The 16,994-nt window shown below is 36.4% G+C and overlaps 1 protein-coding gene across 5 annotated transcripts in view; it reads left to right on the top strand.

Moving 5' to 3' along the window:
* The window catches only part of LOC126974697 (codanin-1), a 28,355-nt gene extending 11,361 nt beyond the window's left edge, over nucleotides 1-16,994 (top strand). Inside the window, exons 7-16 of one of the 5 annotated variants that reach the window (XR_007731563.1) lie at nucleotides 1,428-1,645; nucleotides 2,981-3,487; nucleotides 4,365-4,544; nucleotides 6,561-6,798; nucleotides 7,876-8,015; nucleotides 9,029-9,185; nucleotides 10,055-10,399; nucleotides 13,026-13,243; nucleotides 15,218-15,886; nucleotides 16,209-16,994. Coding sequence is in view for 1 of the 5 variants with exons in the window: in XM_050822270.1 (XP_050678227.1) it covers nucleotides 1,428-1,645; nucleotides 2,981-3,487; nucleotides 4,365-4,544; nucleotides 6,561-6,798; nucleotides 7,876-8,015; nucleotides 9,029-9,185; nucleotides 10,055-10,399; nucleotides 13,026-13,243; nucleotides 15,218-15,358 (2,144 nt within the window). In the remaining 4 variants the exon portion in view is untranslated. Of the gene's footprint in view, nucleotides 1-1,427; nucleotides 1,646-2,980; nucleotides 3,488-4,364; nucleotides 4,545-6,560; nucleotides 6,799-7,875; nucleotides 8,016-9,028; nucleotides 9,186-10,054; nucleotides 10,400-13,025; nucleotides 13,244-15,217 lie in introns of all 5 variants that reach the window. The other 4 variants (XR_007731561.1, XR_007731562.1, XR_007731560.1 and 1 more) reach the window with 4 other exon arrangements.

The raw sequence follows: 16,994 nt of genomic DNA, 5'->3' as shown, positions 1-16,994 counted from the left end.
CATTTTACGTTGTTCCTTTCTTTTAAAATACTATGTTACTTAAGAAGAGTTATTAGTTTTTGGCCATTCTGTCGATTGGCATCATAAAAGTAGGGGTGGGAGAAGTAGGGGGGACGAGGCAAATAATTTTTAGAAAATCTTTGAATGCAGAATTACTAACTTTTAAAAATAACATAAAGTCTTCTGTCAGTAAAATACCCTATCTACGATATTTAAGGTACTTTACCTTCACGTCCCATAACTTTGGGACAGCCTGTATAGCCGATATGTTGTCCCAACCGTTTGTTAATATTCATGTATAATTAGAATTAAATCCATTCGGTAGATTTTTCTTTTGCATACATACATGCAGATAAAAAGAGAAAATATATAAAATACTTTTTGGGTTCGGTATTGTTAGTTTATTGAAGTAGGCGTTACTTTGCGGAAATCCATAATTATACAAATGATTTGAGTTTTCTTAAGTGTAAATTCCGCCAATATTTGTCTTTAAACAATTCGACACGTGTTTCGCCTCTACATGAGGCATCCTCAGGACGTGTTGTCTCGCCAAAATATCTCTCGTCTCGTGCCAGATTTAGGCGGAATTTACACTAAAGAAAACTCAAATCATTTGTATAAATCGGTATTGTTAGTAGAACACGTAGCAACTAGTACTTAAGTAAGTAAGTTAAATAAATATTCAATGTACATCATTTACTTTGCAACAATTTTATCATATTATGTATCTATAAATTTATCAAGTAAGTTTATATTAGTTTCAGACAAAATTGGCCAAGGTGTTGGACCCATATTAAATAATGCACTAGCAAAGATTTATGAGGTGATAAATATATGTAAGCCGAATATAGCTTTCTCCCTTTATAAATAACTTTCTAACCTCATAAATTCCATATAAAAAATAGATCTGAGGGGACAAACTGTGCTAGGTATAACACTAGTAACATTTGTGATAAGGAGTTAATAAAAAATATAGAAAAATTAATTAATATTTGCACTAATACCAAATCTAAAATGATGTCAAACATTATTGTAATATTGAGAAAATAAATGCATTTTACAAATTGCACTGAGTCAGTTTGTTGTTTGTGCACACCACAAATTAATTTAATATAATATATATCACAAATACATTACAAGCAATAGGCGGCCTTATCGTCTAAAAGCGATTTCTTCCAGTCAACCTATGCTGGCAAAACTGAAATAGTTTTACATACATATAATTTAAACATTAACATACAGTAAATAATAACAAGAAAATAACTAATTAATTTGTCACAGTAATAGATAATAAATACGGAGAGAATTTGAATTATTTGAGAGTTTCAGCCTTTCTGATTTCAATGGGAATTCCATATGTTAACAGCTTCCACAGTAAATTAATTGGTCTTTCACCGTGACAACTAACTATCAATAATGCTTTACAGCAAACAGTGCGGAAATGTCTGGAGAGTTCTTGCATCTGTCCAAGAAGCTGGCACTCCTGGCTAAGTTCCTGGGCTACTTGACTTCGTTGCCCTACGTGCAGGTGCCCATGGACACTGTGATGAAATCAGGAGCAATGTCCAAACTGAACAGCATGGAGGGTATCTACAGCGAGCCCAAAGAGAAGGTCTTGGAGAATAATATAGCTATGAGGAATTATGTAAGTACAAAAGTGTCCCAATTAAACTATCATAAGGGGCCAACCATAAATTAGGTCACCCTTTCAGGGGAAGGGGGGGGGGGTTGTTGGCCTGACCAAGAACAAAGCAAGATTATCATCCTTGGAAGATTACCAACCCAAGAACAGCACTCCCCTAAGTGTACCTTCATCTGAAATAGTATTTGTTTTTAATTCCCCACAAAGACAGAATTTATCAAACAAAAATAAATAAAAAAGTCCCAGCCTGTTCAGGCATTAACAATAAATAAATTTAAATGTTTTATTAAAAAATGGCTCTGTCGTAAATCCTGCTACTTCACAGCTGAATACCTGATTGATCGGACAGCCTGGGACTAGATTATGTTTATTTTATAGCAATTGCTATTGCTATTAAAATTGCTATACTGACAGTACAATATTGTATATTTTATTAAAAAGAGCGCAAAAAAAGAATGCTGGGAGAGTTTCTTGCGCAGCTTCATCTCTCCCAGAGCGCCATTTGTTTCCGAAGCGGTAGTAGTAGCTAATATATTAGAAATGACATCAAAAAGAATTCTAAAGGAATCAATTTTGAGAAAATAAATGCCATTTATGCCTTTTAAACAAGGCTCTAAAAAAAATATTTAGAGGAAAAAGAAATACAGTGAAAAATGAGAGGATTTTCCAATCCAAATGTCTCCTGCCACCGGATGGAATAAGTGTGAGACACTTGTTGCATAACATCGTCCACGCATCTTGCACTGCATCAGACAAATTACCATTATCTGGCGGAGACCAATAACTTTGAATGCGAATAATTTGAATTGAAGCGCCAAATATAAAATAATACTTATCCCTCTAGGTGCTCGTTTCCCTATAATTAATTTTAATTCCTTAAGGTTATTTTTAATAATAACTACTTTAGTCGACAGTAATATTATTTTTTTAACTCGGCATAGTTCAATTCATACTTCCTACCATACCCTGTGCCTACACCAGCGCCATTGTGGAAGCTTTTTGAACTGTTATTTACAACATAAGCTGGACACCCTCCATAGAAATTACGTTTTGTGACATCTATTGTTCGTAGAATTTCTCCCTTTAGTTTGAAGGAAACTGTAATGAACAGAAGGGTTACATAGGTTGAACATGCAAAAAAATAAGTATATGAAATATTAGTCATAGTTCAAAAATTATTTAAGAACACAATATTTTTCTGCTTTTGACATTTAAAAAATTCAATTTTAACTTATAACTAAGCGTAAGTTTAAGGATTTACGCTTGCCCTGCAAAACGCCAGCAAAAAATTATCATTAAAAGCACACAGTAAAATAATGCATATATTTTTTCTTTCAGAGTCGACCGTCAATCGATCTTATAGGTATTTTGACGACAGCCAAAGAAAATGGCCGACTCTGTATAACAATACCTTGGATAGTACACTATTTATCAATGCTAGACTATACTACACTACGGCTAAATTACTACCAGAAACTACTTAAAATGCTACAACAAATATACACAGATAAGTTGAAACTGACAGACGAATATTTCAAAAAGAACACGATTGTGTATTTGAAGACTACCCTCGGTTGGTTTTTCGATCTACCCCACTCGCCGCGTGAAATGATATGCGAGAAATCGATTATCGAGCATCGAGTTGACGGCGAATTTATCGATTGCTGCGAACTCATCGATGAATCGATTCTTATTGAGCTGTGCCCGTTCCTAAAGGATATCAATGTAATGCTCGCCTCTAAAGTTTCGAAAGAGAAACTTGCGGGTAGTTTTAGACATATAACGCCTGTCAGTTTGAGTTTGAACTCTGAGGATCGTATACGGAATAAAGAGAGGGAGTTACAGGTGAGTGAACTTGTTAAATAATTAAATGTCAAACTATTTTATCACTCACAGTCTATCAGATATGGCAAATACACATTTAGTCCTCGAAATTTCCATTACATCACCATCAATTCTCATATTATTGTAATGTGTCGCTATGTTTATCATTGTCATAACGTGCAACAATTCTATGCGGTAACAAAGAATATATAATAGTACAAGTACGGAAGTCTCACTCCGCAAAATCAATTAAAGAAATAGGGACTACACAGCGCTACTAAACTATATTTTTATTCACCTAGAAGAGGCCTCTCTTTCTGTTGCGAACTTTTACCTCTTCTGACAAAATTAGGGTTGTCTTCTTTTCCTTTAGGGTACACTTTTAAGTGTACCTTCTTAGTTTAAGGTCATGTTATAAAAATATCTCAGGTTTTTCTATAATATAAATAGGTATGTAATCGTGCTATAAAATCAATATTCTTTCGTTGTCAAACCTCCATTATTTGCAGATAGTAATGTATGCGTTGGAAGACCTCGACATAGTCAAACCTACTTAATATAATGAATGGTAATTTAATTATAATAATAATCACTTTAAATTAGATTGTTCCGGCATCTTTAGGAAGCTTAAAAATATTAAATTTCGATCGGAATGAACTTTAATATGCATTGCTTTATTTATGTGTCTTCATTTTTAAAATATCGTTCGGAACTGTGAAATAGTTGACAACAAAGAGCGCGTGAGTCCCTACTGCCTGGCCTACTCTGTAGAGGCCGCCGCACGTACTTACGATTTCGATACTTACACGGGAGTGAGACAGGGCTGACGATAATCAAATATTGAATCTATAAAACGAATAAAAAATAAACAATATATACTAAAAAAATATATTTTTAGGCAAGATTAGAAGAAGAGCTACTAAAATCGCAACCATCTTCGACCAGACGCGTCCTAGAGCTTGTAATAGACAGAGTAACGTCGAGAGCGATAAAGGAATTAACAAGCAAAGCTCTGGTCGAAGCCAGAATACGCGCGAGGGAACAGGCAACTGTTCTGGTCTCCAGTGCCAAGGACAAGGTATGAATAAAGTTTAGACAGGTTTTGTATACAAATTTAATTGTGTACGAAAATTTTGTGTGCCTCAGATCTGAGAAGTACGGGCGCAAGAAATTCAGCGGGCTTCTTCAGTGACTTACTAACTCAACTTAGCCGAGTAGTTGGCATAATAAGTTTATATTTGTTACTTGTGTTAACGATATGGTTATGACAGTTTCTAGTAAATTTACCTATGTGCGTATTATTTTACTGTTTCATATATAAGATTATAAAGAATACATTGAGAGGAAACAGTTAAAAATGTTTATTCCATTAAACTTTGCTCTCAATGATTCCTTAGAACCTAGGTTATAAATATTGCGAATAGCCCTCTTCTGTAGCTCAAACCTGGTATTAATATCGGCTGCACTGCCTCCTAGCAATATACCATAGGACATAATACTATCAAAATAACTAAAGTAAACTAGTCTCGCCGTATCTATATCAGTCAACTGTAATTTTTTAAACGAATATGATAAAGAACTAAGAAAATTTATTGAATTAGGCGTTACTTTGCGGAAATCCATAATTATACAAATGATTTAAGTTTTCTTTAGTGTTAATTCCGCCAATATTTGTTTTTAAAAAACAATTTGACACGTGTTTTGCCTCTACACGAGGCATCCTCAGGAAGTGTTGTCTCGCCAAAGTCTGGCACGAGACTGAATCAAATAAACCGGAAGCCGCTCTTTTATATCCTCGTCCCATGAAATAACGCGCTGTGATTGGTCGGCTGTTGGGTTGTTATAATGTTATGTTATTCAACAATGTAAACATAACATTCAACAGTGTTTACATTGTTGAATGAACAAACAAATTTAGTCCCATCACCTGTGTTACGTCTCTCGTGTCCGGGGGTAATACGTCACAACAGCCGACCAATCACAGCGCGTCATTTCATGGGACGAGGGTATAAAACAGCGGCTTCCGGTTCATTTGATTCAGTCTCGTGCCAGATTTTGGCGAGACAACACGTCCTGAGGATGCCTCGTGTAGAGGCGAAACACGTGTCGAATTGTTTTTTAAAAATAAATATTGGCGGAGTTCACTAAAGAAAACTTAAATCATTTGTCTAAAGAACTAAGCTTATTCGCGAATCCTTCAATATGCGGACCCCAAATAATTTGGAATCAAGAGTTTTGTCAAGAAATATAGCAGATTCCACCGTTTTTATCAGCTCTCCGTTTAATAAAACACTCGTATCTTCATTTTTGACATTTAGTACGGTAAATTTTTGATATATATTATGTTATTAGCACTAAACCAAGCGCTTCACAAAACTTAGACTGTTCCTTTGATTTTTCATCTTTTTTCATTTGGTGCATGGTGCCCCGTGCACATCCGACTCACTCTTTTTACACGCTTTATGTTATCTTCACCTGTATGTATGTTTGTTTGTAACCGACTCATTTGGGCGCGAATTTGATCTATTTTATACGGCCAGATTTCGTTCAAACTTCGCAGATTTTTCGAGGACCGATGACAATACATTAATTTGCTAAAATTATTCCATAATATTTTTGATAATTAATAATTGAAATAATTTTCATCTATCGTCTTTCAACCATTTTCTTTAATCGATTTTTCTAATACTAGGAAAATTTTCGAATACCAAAGAGAATTTTTAATTCAACAATGCAAATAATATTTAAAAAAAAAACTAAAAAAAAAAACATTTTTTATTTTTTATGTTTTTTTATATTTTATCTACACCCATGCTTTAAATCCTCTTTTAAAGATCCTGAAACAGTTAGCTAGTTCATTCAGTTAACCATTACATCATCAAAACGAGTGTTGTAATGAAAAAGGATGATGTAATGTTGTACTGAATTTTTTATAGAGTATCCATATTATGGGTGTAGATAAAGTCTTGTATGCATCTGTTGATAATTAGGTATTAAAACACTCATGTGATACTATTATCACACTGAGCTTCGCCCTTATTACACAACAGTTGCATAAATAACTAATTTTAACTACAATTTATTTAAATTACAGTCTACCCTCGTACAGTCTTTAGAAACAATATACGCGGAACAGTTGGAAGCTCTCCGATCGCAATCGTTGGAGGAGTCCCGAGTGTTGATAAGCGGTCGCGTCTCAGCCGCGCTCACCGCCCTATTGCCGTCCGCTTCAGCGCCCGCGCCCGCTCCGCTCAACGCTATAGCTAATATTGCGGCAAAAGCCTGCAATGCGAAACTTGCAAAATGGATGAACGAACATTGGAATACTACAGGTATGTTTTAATCGTTTGCTTATCATGTGGTTGGTGGAATAAAAGGCAATCAAGATATATATATATGTTGTTGTTGTAATATAATTTACCTACACCCATGCTTTAAATCCTCTATTAAAGATTCTCAAACAGTTAGCTTATTGCCAACATTAAAAATGGTAGTCCTAATAAGAACCATTACATCATCCAAACGAGTGTTGCAATGTTGTATTAAATTTCATTACAACACTCGTTTGGAGGATGCAATGGTTCTTATTAGGACATTGGGTTTGACATAGGATTTATATTATGAGTGTAGGTAAAGTCTTGACAATTAGGTATTAAAACACTCGTATGATACTATTATCACACTCGACTTCGACTCGTGTGATAAACCCACATTCATGTTTTAATACTCCTTATTACACAACAGTTGCATAAATAACTATTGCCTATAATGAGGTTGGTGGAATGAAGGCAATTAAGATATATGTAGATTGATTACAATCTACATAATTTACAATATAACATTATTTCGACGACAATACCATGCTAAGTTAGGATGGCTACTGGCGACAGAATATAATTTTATTTTATGAAAATACGAAACGAGACGAGCCGGACGATCAGCTGATGGTAATTGATACGCCCTGCCTATTACAATGCAGTGCAGCTCTGAATTCTTGAAAAGCCTAAAAATTCTGAGTGGCACTCAATTGCGCTCGTCACCTTGAGACATTAGATGTTAAGTCTCATTTTCCCAGTAATTTCACTAGGTACAGCGCCCTTCGGATAGAAACACAATAATGCTTACACATTACTGCTTCACAGTAGAAATACTGACATATATAATTTCGGGTCTTTTTGTTGCATTTGTACTTCCGATTTTTAATTTCGATAGCTTTTCTAACAAGCCATGGGATGTATTGGCGATCAGCAGAAATTACACCTTGATCCAGTGGTTGGTACCAAATTAATAAAATATCGTCATAAAATTAATAAAATATATATCGTGAGTACCCGTCATAATAATTACAATGTTGAAGTCCCGCGATGATAAAAGTTTAAAAACATATTCAAGTATTGTTTCCATTCCAGCTGTGCTACACAAGAATTTGAAAATGGAATTGAGCACACTGCTCACGCTTGAAGAGACCAGTACACCACCTACTGCGCAACCGGTGACTCAGGAGCAGACTTGCTTTGAGAGTCCAGCATTTGCTATCATAACTTTGAAGGTAACATACACAATGGCTCGATGAAACACCTCTTCATCTATTAATGCATAAGCGTCACGTCAAGAAGATACTGCGGTTTGTTAACCACGCCCGAGTGTGTAGACAAATGGGTATAAAAGAGCGGTTTCCAGCTAATTCAATTCAGTCTCGTGCCAGAGTTTGGCGAGTCAATATCTTCTGAGGATGCCACGTGTAGGGGGAAACACGTGTCGAATTGTTTGAAGTCAAATATTGGCGGAATTAACACCCAAGAAAATTCAAAACATATTGATATTTATTGTTTACCGCAAAATAACGACCTACTTCAATAAATTTACTAGTCAAATAGCCATTTCCATATAAATATTAAACTACATTGGCGTGGAATGGAAAGGTTTTACTACGCGACTTTTAGTGCATTTATTATGGGCAGTACCAAATGCTGTCTAACCTGACAAATGAATAATAATAATATATAAATGAATTCTTTATTTCCATACAGAACAAAAATAAATTGTATAATTAGGCTAGGCGATGAAACAATAGGCAAAAAGAGAAGGCTTAGCTTCACCTGACATGGGATCATACATACATGTTTCCATGCAGCGCTGTTTTTCAGCCATCCCGTCCTACTTAAGGTGTTGAGTGGAGGTGCATGTATTGTAGCTCCCCAATTACATACTTATGCTATCTTTTTCATTGAATGAAACATTTAAAAAAGTGTTTTTATTGTCCTTGTATGTATGTAACTGTGTGTCAGTGTATGTACGTAATATTCTGTGTGGGTGTGGACGTGTGTCCGTTTAAAGTCCAAATTCTGCCAGAATACAACGTTCCGCTAATTGTTGTGGAACGTCAAATCGAAACATTGGTCCTTCGAGCCGGATATATATCAACATAACTTGGCACTTGCTAAAGAGCGCTGATCCAGTAGAAATGACTGATATATCTTGTAATTTAAGATATTCTAGCTCAAACCAACTGAAATTTGCTCCTTCGAGCTGTGTTTGTATCAAAATATTGTATTCTTATAGGAGCACGTTTGCCAGCTGCTAGACGGTGATGATCCAGAAAATACACAGAGTACGCTCGAAGTCTGTGTACGAGTTTGTTCGGCTAGCAGTGCGGTGTGCCGCCCGCCTACTCTCAAGGTCATCCTCCAACTTTCTGTGGACTATATCGTAGTGTTCGGTGAGTACAATTTCTTCGTTAGAATAAATTTGATTTATCTCCATATTTTTTAATATTATTCCTGGAAGCATTTTACTAAAAAAAGGTGTGTGGGTACTTACGTACGCACACAGGAAATTATTCTTCTTTGGCGTAATAAAAAAAATATAATAAAAAAATGGAAATTTTATTTGTGTATTAATCCTAGAAGTGAGGGTTATCACTTTAAAAACATAACAAATTGCTAAGATTTACAAGAGCGACATCTCATGTCAATTTCCTTATATGCAAATATTGGGGTAGAGCAGGTTATCAACTGTAAAGTAGATCCTGTAGATGAAGCCACAACCTGAGAGTTGAACAAAGCATACGAGACGTCACTCGAACGGTTAGCTCAGTTGGTTAGAGCACCGGCACGGAACGCCGGAGGTCGTGGGATCGAGTCCCGCATAGTTCATTAAAATTTTTTTGTTTTTCAAATTTTATTTGTGTAAAGCAATAATTCTTAACTAAATATTGTTATTATTACACAGATCATCAAATCACTTTATTCACGTAAGTGAAGGAAATGACACTTAAATGTCAAAAGTTTTCGTCTCTTTTTACCACCATTTTGGGAATGGTTGAGCTTGAATGAGAAGAAGTGGCAAGAAACTCATTTCATTTTCGAAGTGGTGGTAAAATCTTTGACATACATAAGTGTCATTTTGACCTAATTGAATAAAATGTTTGTTCTTTCTTTCTTTCATCGATGTAAGGATTATTCTTCCTAAGATTGGTAGGTACATGACTTAGCCCATAACGTAATACTGGAATTGATATCTATCATATGATGGTTTTAATTTCTGAAAAGATCTAAGGAAAGTAAAAAATATATTTTTTTTTTCTAGTCAGTCGCAAGCCAACCGAAGTTACAGACGAACTACTAAACAATCTGCACAACATTTGGAACCTATGCTGTCCGGACAGAAAACCGCAGTTTCTGGATGTATCAGTACCAGAACGTAGACACAGCTTATCGCCAACATTCAGGGACTTCGACGAACGAGCCCCAACCCCCATATCGGATGATGAAGGAGGGCCCCCTGCCAAGATAGTCTACGCGACGGACATAGCGCCAGTGTTGTGTACATGTGAAGTGACTGGTAATGAAGCTGTGAGTGAAGTGACGGGGGCAGGTAAAAGTGAAGTGGGTTCAAACGGAAGCGATAAGAATAGTTTAATGGAAAATAAAGGTGAGTAAAATTCTTGATCGTTGATCATTGACGTACAGTAGACAACTAGATCACGCTCAAAAATTGTCTGAAGCAAAACTCTGACTACGCGTCTATTGCGCAGTTTTCATTCAGTTGTGTGTTGACCGCGCTTTGAATACAACGCCACGCAATGACAAAGTGTTAATTCTTTTATATAAGATTGGGCAAACTGGAAGAGGCTCTCGGGATGGGGAGTCAAGAGCTGCGTTGCCGGCCTTTAAGGTGGGAGTATGCTCATTTCTTGAAGGTCCCTTAATCGTATCGATTCGAGAAAACAGCAGCCGGTACTTGATTCCAGAAAGTGGTTATGCTAGGCAAAAAAATTCTTGCAAAACTCGCGGTTGTGGAATACCAGTAAACTGTCCAAATAACAGCATATCCAAACTTAAAAAGGATGGAGTTTCCGGTAAATTCCCCTTTAAATTAACAAAATTGTGTAACTAACTTGGCGTTTATAATCAGTTTGCCAAATAATTACATTTCATTCACCATCATTTCATCATCAAATTTAGACTGTTAACGACGAGCAGAGCGTAGCGTGCCGCAGAAGCGGCCGGCGAGTGCCAGAACTGAATCGGCCATTGTTGACTACTATTCCAAAAATGCAAAATGAGCATGAAATAAAATTGACCAATCAGATCGCTCGACGTCTCACACTGCTAACTTCATTTGTAATATACCTAGATTTATTATAATATCACTATACTATATCGGTGACATACAATATCACTAAATCCAATCTATATATATGTAATATCACGGCGTTGACAATATACCTACGACAAATACAACGCGCTTGGATATTTTTGTCGATGATTGAGTCATACCCCCTTATTCATAATGGTCCGCTATCTTTCAACAGCCGCTAAGGAGTGTTTTTCTCTCATTCTGACTTAGGTCAATAGAAGAAGACAGAGTGAGAATTAGCAATGCTTTAAGTTAGCAGACTATTATGAATAAGGGGGTAATTGTTTACTTTACATCAATGTCGTCGATTAGTAAATTTTGGTGTTCAACTTTTTGCTTGACATTCATTAAGGCCTACTGTTCACTGAAACGTATTCGTTGACGGAGCGGCAACGTCGCGGCTTTCTGACGCCTGTCGTATCGTATCGACACACGTGTTTCTTTTTTGTAGAAATAATGGAACGGCAGGGAATATACTACTTTATAGGCATTATAAGTTTATGTATGTTCCTGGTGTTAACATTATGGTTATGACAGTTTCTACTAAATTCACTTATATGCCTATAAACATACATTAAATTATCAAGAATATATTGAGATGCAACAGTCAAGATGTTAATTTCTTTGAAATTGCTCTCAATGATTCTTTAGGACCTAGGTTATAAATAGCGCGAATAGCCCACTTCTGCAGCACAAAAATTTAATTAATATCGGCAGCGTTGCCCCATAGCAATATACCATAGGACATAATACTATGGAATAATTTAAGTATACTAGTCGCGTACACTAAAATATACTATGAAATACACACTCGTTTTCTAATTGATATTTTGCTGTTACGAACAATATTATACAATTGATATTTTGATGTCGGCCGCCCACATTCTCAAAAATGTACGCGGTTTTTTTTTAAGTATACATGTCGTATAGTACCGGAAACACTGCACATGGATGTTCATTCCTCGGCTTGGTTGTACGGGGAGGAAAGATCCTGGAAAACCGCACTGTGGACGATCGCCAGATGATTGGAGTGATATCCAGAGTTGTGTCGTGTCGTGCGAAAGTTTGTCAAAATAACTTTAAATAGCTCTCTGCGTTCAATTCATATCGACATTTCAAGTTGCAGATATCATTGCAGTTAATTGACTAAAAGTAAAGGGTCAAAAGTTATTATTGGTCTGGGGAAAGTTTGATTCCACTACTCGGGTGAATTGAGGTTTTTTTTTATGAAATTACGGGACGAGATGATGATGAATGAATGACAAAAATTCTGAGCGGTGATACAATAGTGCTCGTCACCTCGTGATATGTTTCTTTGTTTTTGTTTTTTTAATTTGGCTACCTACGTTATATTACTTTACTTTACGGTTTGTGAGCATTCGTGCATTTACTAGGGGAACTGCCTGTACCCCATACTGCGTGTAGGTGTTCGACCGAGGGTCCTGATTGTCACTTCTTAATACCTACAACGTGCATCAGTGCAATGTAGAAAGTTAGCGTTTATTAACGAGGGTCCAATTTTTAGGCACGAGACGAAGTCAAGAACCAGTGGGAGGCTCCATTGCATTGGATGCCGGCTAGATTATAGGTACCACAACGGCGCCTATTTCTGCAGTAATGTGTAAGCATTATTACGTTTCGGTCTGAAGGGCGCCGTAGCTGGTGAAATTACTGGGCAAATGAGACTTAACATCTTATGTCTGAAGATGATTTTTTTGAGCTTTTCAAGAATGCTGAGCGGCACTGAATTGTAATGGGCAGGGCATATCAATTACCATCAGCTGAACGTCCTGCTCGTCTCTTCCCTCAATTTTCATTAAAAAAAACAGCGATGGCGGACGTCACTTTGGGATAGGATGTAAAATCCCTCATCTCACTGTTCAAATAGAAACAACAGTTTTTCTAACCTTCTTTTCAGACAGCCCAAGAGACTTCGATAGTGAATCCAACCTTCAATACTTCGACCGAATACTGTGTCCCAGAAACATTGTGTTGCTGAGCAAATCCCCGTGCAAGGCGAGCGATGTATGGCAATCACTTGCTAACGTCATCGTGTTTATGTTGAACAACTGGTACCTGAGCGAAGACTCCTTGACTGAGCAGTGCCTGGCGGTCTACCGGCAGGATTGGCCTCAGGTGAGAAACTATCCCTTCCATAAACCCTTGGAAAAGCAATGTATACTGGCACTCCATGATGGTTCGTAACAATTATTCTGATTAAAACAGTGAAGGCACAATACAAGTAATAGAACAGTAACGTAACTCAGCCGTCTCCTTGAAATTTATACCTACGTCTGGGCGGAGCGCTAGGGTTGGTACATACAAAAAGATTGATAATGCGGACGGCACGGCGAAGCTAATTTAACTCGGACAGCGATCAGTCTTAGATTTGAAAATTATAACTTTCAACATTCAAATAATGTATATCTCGGAATCATTTAACAACACTTTAACACTGCAGAATAATCTATTTATCATCGTCTTGGTCTTCTCTCGCCGCGCTTGTAAGGGCGCGGTGGGGGAATGCTGATCGGGACTTCTTGTCCCCTGCAGCAGATTTCACTCGCCGCCCGTGGATACGGGCAGGTCAGTGGGGTGGGAGCGATTGCTCCTTGCTGTCCTCTTCTTCACTTTTAATGGTGTCATTTGTCGGGGGTGCGGATGCTCCCCTTTGTGGTAATCTTAGGAGCTGAGGAAGCGCCTGTTCCCTCAGCTCTGTAATCTATTTAATCCCGAGCAAGGCATTATATACCCTTCGCCACCCCTCTCCTCTTCTCACCCCTCCACGATTCGCCTCACACTTCACACCGCTAAACTAGCGCCACCTCTCAGACACCCGCTGCTCACTTCATTTGACTCGTTACATACACTTGGGATACCTTTTTAACCGACTTCAAAAAAGGAGGAGGTTCTCAATTCGTCAGTATTTTTTCATGTTTGTTACCTCAAAACTTTCGACTGGGTAAACCGATTTTGATAATTCTTTTTTTATTTAAAAGCTGGTGGTCCCGTGTGGTCCCGTGTGGTCCCATTGTAATTTGGTCCAGATCTGACAGTGGCATCCATGAGAAAACCATAAAAGTCTTAAATTTGCTATACATACGTATAGAAAAGTGGATGATAAATTTACGAATAGCTCAATATCGCGATTTCGATGGTTCTTTCTTTATTGGAAAGGGTATACTTCAAAGATAGTTTTGTTAGGTTCTGATTACGGAATCCATGACAAAGTAACGGAACTCTTCAATTCTTAGTAGCATATTAACGATACTCGGCCGAATCTTTTTTGTGCTATCCGGACATTTAAGTCATCTACCATAACATAGTTATGGTCAAGTAATTGTCGTAGTCAAATATGATGATCAATGGGACTCCTTAACGACTTTAAGTAAGGGTGAGATCTGTGGCAGAATTTCTGTCTGTTATCAAATTGCAAAGCGCTTACGTTCATTGCTGCATTGAATATTTTTGTATATTTACACATATTTAGACATATTTAAAAATATAAAAATAAAAATAAATTAACAAAAAAACAACCGACTTCATAAACACTATTCCAAAACAAGATAATTATATGCACTAAAAAGTATAAAAATAATTGCGAATTTTTATACAATCTAATTAATTAATCTAATTCTAGTTACGATTATTGTAATTTTTGGAGTCGGTGTCATCCAAGGTAGGTTTGTAACAACATACATAGTTATAGCTGAGATGTACTTGAGTCGTGAGGAAGCGAGAGGCGAGACCGGGGCCGCGGCGGAAGTCCAAAAATTACAATAATCGTAACTAGAATTAGATTAAACTAGTTTAATTATTTAGATTGTATAAAAATATGCATTTTTTTTATAATTTGTAATGCATATTATTTTTGTTTGTTTTTTTTTTTATATTTGTTTCTAAACCAATGTTATTTTCATTAAAAACTATCTATCTATTTGTTAGCTATGTCGCTAACATGCACATAGCACTAGTACATTTAATATACAATGTGTAATAATTGTGGTTGACTCCAATTTTTGTCAATCCTCCCAAGACTAAAGTAACCTTTTCACGCTAACATTATGTATAAATTATATATTTAATTATTATTGTATTCTTTTTTTCTAGAACATTCTTGAAAACCTTTCTACTTGCATGAAGGCGGTATCTTCGAAATGGAGTCGAAATTCTACTGGAAAGTTCACACTGTTCTTGGATTTCCTCGCTGACTACTGCGAGAATATGGACTTTGAGCCACTGGAAGAGTGACATGTGAGCTACTGAATAGATACAAGTAGAATTTAATGTACCTACTGGTAGCACAGATATATGCTTTTGTGATTTATATGAGGATTAATATTATTGAGGGTAGATAGATATGTATGCAGTTGAAGATTATTTCAATAAAAGCTTTTTTTATATAAATATTATGTTGTAACTAAAATAACTAAAAGGATGGTATAAAGACGAAGTACTGATTAATGACTTATGATGACAACGCGACACCAAACAAATAAATCGTGATGAATGAAACGAATCTACCGACGGTGCAGTAGGTAGAGAGACGCAGAATACTTTTGCATTGCAACTCTAGCGAAATGCGAAACTCGCCCGAAATATAAGACGGAGATGCCATTGCATGAAAAGTAGGAGATAGAGCGAGACAGAAGTATTTATACCTTTAGTGCGCAGTGAATTTTTAGACAGAGACGCAGATACGGAAATAGTACAAGAAGGACCGAGATGGAAGTATTTATACGTCTTTAGTGCGTGGTGAAATTTTAGACAGAGACGCAGGTACAGAAAAAGTACCAGACAGAGCGAGACGGAGGTATTAATATGCCTTAAGTAAATAGTGACACTTTAGACAGAGACGCAGATACTGAAATAGTGAAAGAAAGACCGAGACAGAAGTATTTATACGTATTTAGTGCGTAGTGAAATTTTAGACAGAGACGCAGATACAGAAAAGGTACCAGACAGAGCGAGACGGAGGTATTAATATGCCTTAAGTGCGTAATGAAACTTTAGACAGAGACGCATATACAGAAATAGTACAAGAAAGACCGACACGGAAGTATTTATACGTCTTTAGTGCGTAGTGAAATTTTAGACAGAGATACAGAAAAAGTACCGGACAGAGTGAGACGGAGGTATTTATACGCCTTAAGTACGTATTGAAACTTAAGACAGAGACGAAGATACAGGAACAGTACCAGACAGTAAGAGATGGATGTATTTGAAAGCCCTAATAATGATACTTATATGTGGCGTAACATATTAGACTGAGACGCAGGAGCTGTACGAAGCAGAGTGATAATTATTTATTTATACGCATTTCCCTCGAAACGTCCCCTTTATAGCGAAATAATAATAAGATATAGGCATTTTAACAGACAGAGCGAGGTGGAAGTGTTTGTAGGGCTTTTCTACGAAATTATAGACAGAGACGCACGCATTAATAGTACAAGACAGAGTGAGAAAGAATTTTGTACACGCCCTTATAACGACACTATATAGAGACACATATATGAATACAGACGCGGATATACATATATATATAACGAAGGACAGACGCATAATATATTAATAAATATTACAGCATTAAATTTTCTGCAATATTATATATTATATAATATAAAACCTATGGTATTTAGCTTTTAATTATTTTAAGAGTTTTTTTTTAATTCTTCTTTACAAATATTGCCAGATCTTATGACATGAAAATAATTATATTTAAGGAGTTATTGTATAAGACATTAGGGGGGTTCCGGAGGACCTATTGGTCCCATATTAGTAGACACAATTAGGGTCCCAATTTGACCCTCGCTATAAAGTGCTTATGTAATTAACTGCCAATTATATACTAAGCTCAATAAGTTATATAAACATATACACTATTTAA

The sequence above is a fragment of the Leptidea sinapis genome, chromosome 33 (genome assembly GCF_905404315.1).
Source record: "Leptidea sinapis chromosome 33, ilLepSina1.1, whole genome shotgun sequence".
NCBI classification, from domain to species: Eukaryota; Metazoa; Arthropoda; class Insecta; order Lepidoptera; family Pieridae; genus Leptidea; species Leptidea sinapis.
This window is presented reverse-complemented; position numbering and strand designations above follow the sequence as displayed.